This window comes from Drosophila sulfurigaster, chromosome 3 (genome assembly GCF_023558435.1).
Source record: "Drosophila sulfurigaster albostrigata strain 15112-1811.04 chromosome 3, ASM2355843v2, whole genome shotgun sequence".
Lineage (NCBI taxonomy): Eukaryota > Metazoa > Arthropoda > Insecta > Diptera > Drosophilidae > Drosophila > Drosophila sulfurigaster.
The window spans coordinates 6,452,476-6,465,105 of NC_084883.1; the positions used below are offsets into that span (position 1 = coordinate 6,452,476).

At 37.1% G+C, this 12,630-nt stretch overlaps 3 protein-coding genes across 4 annotated transcripts in view; 1 reads left to right on the forward strand and 2 right to left on the reverse strand.

The window, feature by feature from the left end:
• LOC133843426 (uncharacterized) overlaps positions 1-12,630 on the reverse strand; it is a 56,905-nt gene that overhangs the window by 21,931 nt on the left and 22,344 nt on the right. The window lies entirely within an intron of this gene.
• Positions 4,078-5,843, reverse strand: LOC133844057 (facilitated trehalose transporter Tret1-2 homolog). 2 transcript variants are annotated; one of them, XM_062277884.1, is made up of 4 exons: positions 5,691-5,843; positions 4,731-5,636; positions 4,391-4,676; positions 4,078-4,247 (listed from the first exon to the last, which is right to left on the reverse strand). In XM_062277884.1, exons 1-4 carry the CDS (start codon positions 5,733-5,735, stop codon positions 4,180-4,182), a joined length of 1,305 nt encoding a protein of 434 aa, XP_062133868.1. In that variant the 5' UTR covers positions 5,736-5,843; the 3' UTR covers positions 4,078-4,179. The 2 variants fall into 2 exon arrangements, with proteins under 2 accessions (XP_062133868.1, XP_062133867.1); XM_062277883.1 differs by having other exon boundaries at positions 4,078-4,325.
• LOC133844492 (glycerol-3-phosphate dehydrogenase [NAD(+)], cytoplasmic) lies at positions 8,228-9,851 on the forward strand. The gene is made up of 7 exons (XM_062278513.1): positions 8,228-8,521; positions 8,575-8,781; positions 8,843-9,031; positions 9,088-9,271; positions 9,330-9,483; positions 9,546-9,638; positions 9,693-9,851. The coding sequence occupies exons 1-7, from the start codon at positions 8,303-8,305 to the stop codon at positions 9,721-9,723; spliced, it is 1,077 nt and encodes a 358-aa protein (XP_062134497.1). The 5' UTR covers positions 8,228-8,302; the 3' UTR covers positions 9,724-9,851.

Consider the following 12,630-nt stretch of genomic DNA (forward strand, 5'->3'; position numbering starts at 1 on the left):
ATGAAAATGTCGAAATACTTTTTGCTAGAGTATTGGCATTAGAAAGCATAAATAAAGACAAAAGAAAACATCTGAAAACTGACTTCAAAACTGAAAACGGACAGTTCACTTGAGAATAACCAAGTAAAGAAGTCTCTATCAGCAGTTGCCGTTTAAATTAGAAGTAATAAAATTTTAGATATGTAAATGTATAGAATATTTATTAATTAATTAATTAACTTATTGTCATAAATTAAGTTACTTAAAAAAAATTTATCGTTTCAACTTAAGTTAAAGCAAATACTTTTAATATAATAAAATATAGAACTGGGGAAATATGAAAGGTTTTTCAGCAATACATTGTGCATTGCAAAAAGTTAACAATGCGTCTTCAAAATTATTTAAGTGTAGCATTTAACATATTGTAGACTTTAAAACGAAGTTATTAAAACAGTAAACATTTTTGAAAATCTTTGACATTCTTTTTTATTTATGTTTTGAATTTGTCACGGTCACTTCTTCAAGTGAAATAAAAAAGTGTTGATTAGTTTAAAAGTTATTAGTTTTGGCCAACCAACGTGGTCGTTGAGTCTGTTATGCTTTAGGAAGATTTTCGTCAGGAGGAGTTCATTGAGAACTAGCTCACAACTTTGATAGCGGCGATCTACATTGTGTGCGTTTAAAAACGCGTTCAATGCTTGTCAGGATGCGGACAGGCGCGTGTTGAGATGTGTGCATATATTTGTATGAGAAGCGTATGCCCTTTCAGGTCAAAGCACACAACAAAAAAAAAAAGAAAAAGAGAAATGGGCAGCAAACATATGCAAGGCACGTTTCGGAATTATGTGCCGCGACCAGAACCCTGAACACAAGCACACATGCCACAGCCAGGCAACTCACTCACATCAGAGAACAGAGCAGCACAACACAACAACACATCACAAAATAAATAAAATATCCGACAAGCGCATTCACCATGTACACATACAACAATAAGTTCAGGGTATTTCATCAGAAGCGTCACAAAAACCCGTTGAAAATATCTTCAGCGTTGAAAAAGCTCGCGCGAGGCACGCTGAAATTGTAGTGGGCACGCCCACTCCTGCTAATCATCACCTGCCTTCCACCCCTTCCTCTCACGGAACGACACGGAAATTGTGCGCCGATTAAATTGGCAATCAACTCAAACGCAAAAGCTGCGTGAAAAATGTCACAGTCTGTTGATTCTGAAACGCACGATGCCTCCATGGAAATGGGGTCTATGCTCATCATAAGCAAGGCCAACCCATCTCTATGAAGCCTGTGTACGAATTCCACTCTCGGTTATGCGTACTCATTACTCAACGGGTTAAACGGAATAATTACGAGTACATGGAAAGCTAACATTTATGATCATGACGTCTCTTAACTATGAAACGAAGGTCATAGAACATTTTTTTGTTTCAAATTTTTGTTTAATATTTTTAAAATTGTATTTTTAATAGCTTGTATCTAAATTCTAAGCAAGATTCTTAAAGAGTTCAATTCATACAAAATTAAAATCAATTTCAACAGCTTTAGTCGAGGAAACTTGCCTGCAAGGCTTTCGCATTTATGGTAAAACTATATAAACATTATTTAATAGTTCAGTGTTTAACACTTTTTAAATTTTGCATAAAATTGCAACTTAAATGCCTCTTAGAGCTTAAACTGATAGTTCACTAATAAACAAGTAACACAGCTAGCTTTAAAAGAGTGATAGAAAGCGCTCTTAAAAAAATTTCAATTAGCATTAATAGAGATTTCAGACCAACAATACGTTAACAATATTTATTGATTGTTGAATTCTTCCCAAACAAAGATTTTCTCGTCATCTTTCAAATAATGCCCATAAGTTAGCTTATAACAGTAACTAAATAATTATTTTCATTTTCACTTTGATTCTTTCTTATAGAGCAACTTGTTCGAGATTTTATGCCAAGTTTTGGACTCCGATAAAGAAGAATATTTTCTATTTATCCAATTAAAATATTCAAAGGTAGTTATGCTGTGATGAAAATAACATCTTTACACTTTGCCATTACTCGGTTTTCCACCACAGATGCGCACTTTGATTGCAGTTGACCTTGCCAGCAGCCTGAGATAAAACCACATTCCGATGAAGATAGACAGAAAAATATGCAAACAAGAAGATGCTTGGGGTTTGAGTAGTTTGGTTAGGGAATGTCCAGTCTGTAGGGTATATATTTTAATTACCATTTAGCCGAAAGCGAAGACGAATAAGAAGCAGTAAAGAGAACTGCAGACAAGTCTCGTTTGCACTTGGGGATGCTCTGATAAGTACACAAATGGATGACAACAAAGGCGAAAAGAAAATAAAAAAAACGAAAATAAAATCAAAAGCCAACGTCACAACAAAATGTTAAGAATACTGTCTGACTTTCTAATTTTGGCTGGCGAGACATGACAACAAATGTAGTCCACGATTAAAGCATTCTCAATTGGGCGGCCTCAATTTGAACCAGTGCAGTCAATCGATACGGCTGGAACATAAAAGTTTTCGCAGTTGAGGCGCTTCTCTGGCATTTGTTTATGCTTTGAACTTCTCCAATTAAAAGTAAATATTGTGAGTAGTTTATCTTGATATTATTCAATGCCAGCCCAGCCTTGCTGTGGGAATCTCTTCGCTGCAGCCAGAGTTCAAAAGTATGCAATGAGGGTGAAGAAAATTTCTTCCTTAGTTCTTTAGTAGACCACAGCTAGTGCTTTGTATATCTGTATACGTATCTGATTTCTACTTGAATTCAGCTACGCAGTCTCTAACTTTTGTCAAACTTTCCTTGCCGCGTAATTTAATGCCATTTAAAGAAGACGTGGCCAAAACTTGCACGATATCTTAGGGTAACCGGCTCGTAAATGGCCAAAGCAAACAACACAATGTATTCCGCAAGTGTCGTAGCAGCGAGCTGCTGCTCGTAAATGGCTAAATAGCAAACTAAACATAGTTTGTAAGTGTCGTAGCAGCGAGCTACGGCTCGTAGATGCCTAAAGCAGGCAAACAAAAATATTCCGCAATTGCAACTGCGATATACGGCTCTGAAAAGGTCAAAGCAGCAAAAAAAAAATATAGTTGCAAGTATTGTAGCAGCGAGCTTTTGCCAGTTACAACCCCAACCTATTAGCAAATTTATCATTGCATGAGCACTCCACTCACGGGAGTTAGACCTACATTACATTTTGTCTGAAGTTTAGCTGGGGAATCGCAGCAGCTTCAGCGCTTAAAATAAGTCATAAAGTGCCAAGTGGTCTCTGGCACAGTGCCACATATTAGTATTTGACCTCCTTGCACTTCCATCGTTACTCAAAATGAACCAAATCGGCACGAGAACACACATTTGTCCAGTTTTCTATTTCGGTTTTATTGAACGTCATATTCTTGAATTATGATTCTAGTTTGCGTCTTTTTTTTCTCTTCGTTTCTCTGTCCTTTGCAAGAACATAGACAAAATCACGTTCTGGCATACAAACTGCTGGCATAATTTTATTTACGATTTAACTTTGTAATACAAAACATCATCCTCTGCCTCCTCTGTCTCTCTCTGTACCCTGCTTCGAAAGTCTTTGAAGCAACTTGGCGAGTTTAATGCGTGTGCTTAGTTCCGGCGCTGGGACTCGCTCTGCAAAATGCCAAGAGAAGGTGGCAAGTTTTATTAGCCCTAAATGTAATAAAATGCAAACATTGGAGCAGGGAAAGAATTGCAAGGGCAATAAAGACTGTAGCAAATATTGCAAAAAAAGCTGCGGAATGTAAGAGAAAAAAACTCAAAAGAAAATCATAAAAGTGCGTGGCAAGTTTATGTGTGGATCGTTCAGCTGGTTTCTCAGCCGGAGGCAACTGTGGTAAATGTTAAACTAAAACTGCTAATGTTAAGTTTTCTTTATGTGTTAAGCAAAAAAATAAAAACTCAAATTAATGTGCGCGCTTTGTGAGGCGAACAGATGTGAGAATTCCATTCCACACCATTCATACATATGTTATAGCATTTTAAGGGGCGTTCCAGTCGCCGCAATGTGCTTGTTAATTAGATTAGCAAATTATATTTAAATATATTTAAAAGTATGAGCAGTAATGGTGTATCTTTAATATTTACAAAATGTCTCTTTACTTTAGAAATGTAGAATAATTTAATATAAAACATCTTAAATTATACATTTGCCGCTTTATTTGCCAGATCCTCCAGTTAGCTCTTCTTCGATTTGTTCAAGTGATTTGTTCTTCGTTTCAGGCACTATAAATATAACAAAGACTAGTGCAATTATACAAACAGCACAAAAAAAAGCAAATGCCCCATGTGCTCCAACAAGATCTTTTAAGTGTGGATAGAAAAAATAAGGTGGTAATCATATTAATTAAAACTCATTCTTGACTAACCAATCAAATCCTGAAAGGTTTTAGTCACAATAAAAGTGAATGCCCAATTGCATCCGACTACCAAAGACGCAGCTGGTGCACGGATACGGGACGGCAGGATCTCGCCCATCATAAGCCAAGGAATAGGACCAAAGCCCATTGAGAAACCGAGCACATAGATCACAAGGCATACCAATGGCACCCAACCACCGCCGTCAATATTCATTTCTCTCGACTTGCAATAGAAAAATGCGGAGAGCACAAATAAGGTTATAATCATAGACAACGCAGATGTGATTAGCAAAACCTGAAAATATAATGAAAGTATTCTCTTAATAGTAATATAGTTCGCATTGCTCACCTTGCGACCTGAGTGATCTATGTTAAATATTGCCAATAGAGAAGCCAGAAAATTAACAGTTCCCACAATGATGGTGCTCAGATAACTGTCGACACTAGAATCTGACATATTAAAGATCATGACTGTATAAAAAATTACTGCACTGATTCCGCTGAGCTGTTGGAAAATCATCAGCGCTACTGCTATAGAAACCGGTTTAAAATACTTTTTCTGAAAAATGTCCTTGCATGTATTTGATCCTTCTGCTTCGTCGGCTAGCCGTTTTGTCATTTCTTTGAATTCATCCGCAACATTGTTGTTCTTGCGCCGTAGTCGAGCCAGAGCGGACTCGGCTTTCTCTGGTTTTCCTCTTGTTAGATACCAACGCGGACTTTCGGGTACAAAAAACAAAAGCACTAGGAAAGGTATACAAAGTAAGCCGGATATTATGGCAAGCAGTGACCAATTCGCAAAGTATCCTATGATGAAACACGAAAGCATGCCGAAATTTCCAATCAGTGTCGGCATGAGTCCCAGAATGCCACGAATCAATGGGTGAATGGCTTCACTCAAATAAACCGGCAATGCTAAAGAAGCCACGCCAACAGCAAATCCGCTTAGACCACGGCCAACGAGCAACATCGCAACTGAGGACGCAAAGGCGATCAGCGTCCAGCCAATGAAGAATGGTATAAATGACAGCATCGCTGTCGTCTTTCTGCCCACATACATGATCAATGGGCCACCTAATATGCCACCTAATAATCCAGCCAGTGGCATAATGCCACCCACCCAGGAGGCCTCTTGCGCCGACACCGAAAAACTTGTCACATTCTTATTCTTCATCGAAGGCAGAGCCGGCGATGTGTAGGCTGCAGCATTGCCAATGCTGAAAGCGCACATGGAGAAACCAAAAGCGGCTATAATCTGCTTTGAAGATCAACTAACGATCAGTTTATATGCAAGTCTAAAAACACTCACCTGCGTCAGGGACAGGACTGATAATTTTTCAGACTTGTCTGACATTCCAAACAAATAGAACTCGAATATAATAATAGTTGAAATGCATAAAACAAATAAATTTCAAAGAAAGTCATTACAAATATTGATACATAAATCAAAGGTGGAATGTAAAAGTTGCTTTTGAAATTCCAATCTAACTATTTTAAATCAATAAAATAAATTTCAAAGAAAGTCATTACAAATATTCATACATAAATCAAAGGTGGAATGTAAAAGTTGCTTTTGAAATTCCAATCTAACTATTTTAAATCAATAAAATAATATTAGTCCTAGAGCGGAGCTTTTAAAGTTGTTAAAAATGTTATTAATAATCTGACAGATTTCGCTTTAAATTTTCCAATGAAATTGAAGAGGCTATGATATTAATGGTGTTGAAAAGTTTATCAAGTGCACGAATCCGCTGTAGATTTTAAACACGCAGCAGCGGCAGGCTACAATTTTGCACAGCAATAAAATCACATCGTAAACCAACACACTAACATGTTGATTTTAATAATTATGGTTTTTTTTATTATTATTTTTCTGGTGCGAGGGAAGCTAAGGGTCAAGCAGGCTCTGTCATTACTATACGGTAAAGCGAATTGAATCATTTGAAGTAGTAAAAATGTAAGAATGCTTATGTTTTCATAATATACTAAAGAAATACTGGAATATATCTAAGGCTATATTTTGTATATCAAATTATACCACAGACTATAAAATATACCATATTGTTAAATTGCCAGATTGTTAATTTGGTATATTTTAAGAAAAAAGATTAAGTAGGATCTGTTATTACCATACCGAAAACAGAATGGAAATATTTTTGTTAGGAAGTTATTGTTTTCAAATTATACTCTATTAATATACCGAATAAATACTAAAATATATCAAAGTATATATTTCGATTATTGATTTAGAATTACGTTCAAAATATACCAGATTATCAACCAAAACAACTAAGATACGAATTTTTTTCCATGTTTATAAGGTCACACTAGTTCCCAGATCAGTCTACACAACAAGGTCGGAAAGTATACAAGTTCGAATATTTCGTTCAACTCCGTTGCGTGAATCCTTTTTCCCGCGGAATTTTTTGCTGAGAATGGATGCTATTTCGTAGATTAGTTAATCAATTTGTTATTTAAACTGGCATATATTCTGAGCGTGGTTGTATCTCGTTTCGATTTTAAAGTCTTGCCAGTCACAGTCATTGAGTCAGTCGCATAGGTTGGCACGCCCAATTTACTGCAGTAACCGCCTACATAGATGGCATTGTTTTCTCAGCTCGTTTGGCCTTTGACTGCGCCAACTCATTAAAAATTCCATTTTCATTTCGCCCATCATCCATTTTGATTTCATACTCGAGTGGATGGCGTTGGGCGGTGGATTGTGGGCGTTCGTCGTGTCTGCAATTCGTTGCTTTCTGCAGCGCAGTCGACGTCGCTGTCGCTGTCGGTGCACAATTTCAAAGTGTTTACTCTACTTTCTTGCACATTGATTTCGGTGGGAAAAAACTTTCACTTTGGCTTTCGGCCTTTTGCATTTTAACGCTGGCAATTTAATATTTTATTTATTCTGTTGCCATCTTTCGCAGCATCCAGGCCATAAATGAGTAAGCACTTGTGCACCGAACTTTAAACGGGAGCGTAATTAAAAAAATAAATATGAATACGAGTGCGCTTACTTATGCGAATGTCGTTGTGGATGTGAATTGGAATTGGAATGCGATACGTTCAAGTATACGTATACGTAATACGTAATTCGAAATGTTAAATGTGAAATACAACTTCATATTTTACGCCGTAAATATTATTGAATGGATATCCAATGAAATCCCATACCTATGTACATGTGTCCAGAATAAAACTTTGGTCTTCGGACAGACCAGCGAACTGACCACAGTTAATTATTTGCCAGCCAGTTTGGCGAACGTGACGTATGCGTAATTTTTCACCCATCGCATTGCTTATCTGGCCTCAGAGGGGTAAACTGCGGGTGTATGTGTGTGTGTGAATACAGATATAAAAGTAGCTGTAAGTGTGTAAGTCGGTATTGTGTGCATTCGCTGATGAATTATTTGCCCAGCACTCAATCAATAAGCGTATGTGCACAACTGTGGCTGTGTCTGTGTCTGTGTCTCTGTGCAATGTGCTTGTGTGTGAGTTCTTGGCACACTGACTGAATCGCATTATAAACATATGTAAATATGTATAAATAAGTATAATATAATTTACATTATCATCGCTGGGCATGCCTTTTAATAAGTTACACATTTAGCTCACAATAAACCATTCGGCTTGACCTTTGGAAATCGCGAAGAATGTAATCGAACGAAATCGAAATATCAGAATATTGGAATGAAAATTTTGGTTACATCTATTCCATTTTTTATATTCGCTAATCGTATGGACTTATAACTTTTCTGTATTTTTATATACCGCACTGATTTGCTTTTATTCAAAATGGATAGCTGGTATCTCACAGTTGAGTACACTCGCAGCTTCCTTACTTGTTTGATTTACAGTTCGGAATGTAGAAAGTTGTCAATTCAATAAGTTCGTAGACATTATTTTTCAAATTCTGAACAAATGGATCTCTTAAATGTCTGCATAATTGGGTCGGGCAATTGGGCCACCACTATAGCTCGAGTCGTGGCGATTAATGCAGTCAACTCCCAGTTTATGGAAGACAAGGTGAATATGTACGTTTACGAAGAAATTATCGATGGCCGAAAGCTTACAGAGATTATTAACACGACGCATGTTAATGTCAAATACATGCCGGACTACGTGTTACCCCCGAATGTGGTAAGTTTATCCCCAGTTGCATCGTCACGTCACTTCTAAGAAGGACTTTTAAGGTTGCCTACGATGATGTTGTGACCACAGCGCGAGATGCCGATATTATAATTTTTGCCATACCACCAACCTTTGTAAGCAGCTGCTGTAAGACTCTATTAGGCAAGATCAAGCCCATGGCGCACGGTGTCTCTCTCATTAAAGGTTTTGAGCGAAACGATGACGGACACATTGCGCTGATATCTCATCTCATAATGCGGCAATTGAAGGTACGGTTAAAGATGTTTTTGGCCCACGTTTTACATTCAACTTACTTCTATTTCTGCTTAGATTCCTTGCTCAGTGTTGGTGGGCTGCAATTTGGCTCATGAAATCGCAAACAACAATTTCGCCGAGGGCACGATCGGTTGTCGGGATCAGAAATACATGCGGATACTATCAGATCTCTTCAAGTCGGATACTTTTCGTGTGGTTGTTACCGATGATGCAGACTGTGTGGAAATCTGCTCCACTTTAAGGGTATGAGAATTAGTAGAAGAAGATTCCTATTCTTCTGTTAATTTATGGCTTTACAGAACATTATAGCTTTTGGAGCTGGCCTTGCAGATGGACTGGAGTTTAATGAGAACACTAAGGCCGGTATTATTAGACGAGGATTTCTTGAAACTCTGCAATTTGTAGACGTCTTCTATCCAGGAAGTCGGCTAGCTACTTTCTTTGAGTCGTGTGGAATATCCGACCTTGTGACCAGTTGCTATGGTAGACTTTTTCGTAAAATATAAATTTTTTAATTAATGATTGCGCCTTCTTTGTGTAGCCAATCGCAATCGCAAACTTGCCGAAGCATTTGTCAAGACAGGTCGACCACTGAGTGAGCTGGAGCACGTACTTATACCAGGACACGAGCCCTTGGGACCTGTAACCTCTGAATTGATTAATTTAATGTTAAAGAAAAAAGGCCTCGAAGAGAAGTTGCTTAATATTTATATTTTTGTTTATAATTATTCATTAATTTTAATCATGCTTCATGCAGATTTCCACTCTTCACCACAATCTATCGCATATGCACTGGCGCTTATCCCCTAACCCGGTTGGTGGAAACTTTGCGATTTGCTCGTGAAGATATGTAAGTTATAGTAAAATTGGAATATAATCCTACCTTCATGCTATCAACTTTCAGCTATCATCCCAATCATATTTTCCAACTGTAGAAATACTTATTTAATTTATCCAAAAAATTGCGAGTCTTTGTATTTGTTGATCAATGTAATCTGGATAATTGTCAAATTTATAGTAAAGTCATAAAAATAAACAAACATATTAAAGCTGAAGAAGTGTAATAGAAGTCTTTATAATAATAGTTCGCTAGAGATAGATTTATGGGCATATTTAGTGCAATTGCTGTGATATTTTGCATGTGCCAACGAACTGACAAATAGGTACGAGTATTTTCAAATACGAAAGCAGGATACTAGTCCCGATACGAGTATTCAAACAAAAGCTCTGCACATTTTATTGTTGTGCGTCTTTTCTTTGGAGTTCGAGTGTTCCTAGCGGAAAGTGCACTCCATTGAATGCACTGGCGCTCGAAGCACTTGCCGGGAATTGTGACTACAAGTACAGAACAACAGCGGAAATCACTTCACTCATAAATGGGTAAAGCAAAATGGATAAAAGGCAAAAAGCAAAATGCGAAATGCAAAATGCATATAAGAAAGGAAGAAAACGAAACAAAACCACATGGCCATTGTTTCCCAACTATGTATCGAATAGTTTTCGGAATGTGGTTTGGGTTGGGTTCTTCGAAATTGCAATTGGAGGGAAATGGGAGCAGCTGTGCTCTACAGCTAAGGGCTCTGCGATGTCTGAAAAGGCAAATGCTGAGTGCTTGTCTTCGACTAACCATGGAATGAAGAAGAGCAGACTGAATGACCCACATCATCAGTTAAGACAATATTTTGGTACGTTTTGAATATGTGTATTGAGATCTTAACTGTGCCACAGAATAATTGTTCCTTTCTCTTTGTACCAAATTTTATTAAATCTAATCGAACTGTAGTATATTCTGTATTTAACTGATTAAGTAAACACATTATTTGAAATGGCTTTAGGCCTTTAGCAAAGCAGATTACAGCAACCCATATGTAATTGGCACATGAAAGAACGCCGTTGGCGGCATTTTCCTGCTAAAAGTCAATTGCAAATTATTTTATTAAATTATTTATGTAGTTCATTTAGTTTATGGATTTACCTTTATGATATTATGCAAACAATTGCATATATTTCAACATAATTAAATCAAATGACAAAGAAGCTTAGCGCTGATTTTGTTATTCGTATGGGGATTTAGCAGCGGATTAGTTGAAATCGAGAAATTACTCAATTTGATTACATTAGCGTAAACCTCACCTCACCCACATGCATTCGCCAAAAATTATTTACTCTGAATTTACACACATTTTTTGTCTCACCGCGCACATGCGGCATATGAGCAATTTATTAAACAACAAGTAAAAACACTCCAGTCGAGAGTGCTCGACTAACAGATGCCTAAAGCATATTGGGATCTGAAAGAAATTGTCTAATAAATATTTTTAGTTTTGTTGGTCAGTCTGCTGTAAAATACAAAAATACAGAAAAAACAAGTTATAAGAAACTTGTATTAAAGAAAATGTGACTTGGTATGAATAATATTGAAATGTTGGAAAACTGCGCATTTTGAAAATAAACTTAATAACAAGCAGATTCTGTTTTATAATCTCAGTGATCCGACTGGCTATGTTGATTAATAATTAATATATTTCACAGGGACAATACAATACACAAGGCTACAATACATATTTTCAATTGGCGCACGGTATACAAAATAAAAAAAAATTTACAAAAATGAAAAGTATTTTAAATAGTAATAGCATATTGGCATGAAGCTCTATTTACATGTAAAAAATATAATAGTCCAGTAATTATTATTGATGGAAAATCCTTGGTGATTTATAATAAATAGCATGAACACAGAACTCAAATCGACAACAACGCTCTTATGACAATTGGTTAGACCGAATCGCATGTGCTCATGGTCATCGATGCAGTCAACCAAAATGCTGTTTCCGTGATAGGATGATGGGTAATATTGTAAAGGGAGAAGAATAAGCAGAAATCATATGGAAATGAAAATGGAATGAAAATGAAAATTTAAAACGAAATTCGTCCGTTTAGTCGCTTCGTTGGCTACAGAGCTCTCTCTCGGCCCAGGCTGAACAAATATTGCAGTTAGGTAAACAAAAGAGGCCAATACGAGGACACACACATACATGAGCATCTATGAAAAGCTACAAAATTTGCATATCAACAGGCAACAAGCAAGGGGAGCCTAACAGAGAGAGGGGAAGGGGTTTATTTGCACGTTTCTTGTTGCATTTTGAGCTGCATTAAGCGCGTCTCTCGTTCGTTTTTGCTGATAATTACACGGTAAATTTGGCAAATGCGAGGACGACGACGACGACGAATGGAAAACTATGTGCAATGCACACACACACGCACGCACAGTGTGTAATGTGTGTGCGGCAAATGTAACTGCTTTGTATGTAGGCAGGTGTATATAGAAGCACACCTGCTCCAAGAGATACCATTGCAATGCTATACATCTGGGCAAACTGACAGCTAGTATACGCCGCCACACACCAGGGAACCACTTCAAAAAATAAATAACAATTTCGTACGATACACACGTCTTTTTGCTTATGTAAACGTAAACGTATCTCTATGTAAGTGCGTGGGTTGATTGTGCGACTCTGTGGTTGCTGTTGCTGCCGTTGTTGTTGGTCTTGGTGTTGCTTTGCATGCGTTTCGTTGAGTGCCCCTCAAAGTATGCTTCATTTCCTGTTTGCCAGCCAACGGCAAGGTATTATATCTTGCTTTTGCTTTTGCTTTTGTTTTTGTTGTTATTGCTGTTGTTGTTTGTGTTTTTATTTGTCTTCGCTATGATACACATTTGAGTTTGTTTCCCATCCAATTGAACAAATTGCTCAAATACCTCAAATAATTTTCAGCTACCAACATCTAATTTACGAGATATTCATTATTTGCTGCAAAGCTTTTCATAATTGAATAATTACTTC

Excerpts from the sequence above, each read along its gene's own strand:
- LOC133844057 (XM_062277883.1), bottom strand. The coding sequence starts at position 5,735 with ATGTCAGACAAGTCTGAAAAATTATCAGTCCTGTCCCTGACGCAG. Across the intron at positions 5,637-5,690 it reads CAGTCCTGTCCCTGACGCAG|ATTATAGCCGCTTTTGGTTT; the intron begins GTGAGTGTTTTT and ends TCTTCAAAGCAG. Across the intron at positions 4,326-4,390 it reads AACCTTTCAGGATTTGATTG|ATCTTGTTGGAGCACATGGG; the intron begins GTTAGTCAAGAA and ends CACACTTAAAAG.
- LOC133844492 (XM_062278513.1), top strand. The coding sequence starts at position 8,303 with ATGGATCTCTTAAATGTCTGCATAATTGGGTCGGGCAATTGGGCCACC. Across the intron at positions 8,782-8,842 it reads TCATAATGCGGCAATTGAAG|ATTCCTTGCTCAGTGTTGGT; the intron begins GTACGGTTAAAG and ends ATTTCTGCTTAG. Across the intron at positions 9,272-9,329 it reads CCTTGTGACCAGTTGCTATG|CCAATCGCAATCGCAAACTT; the intron begins GTAGACTTTTTC and ends TTCTTTGTGTAG.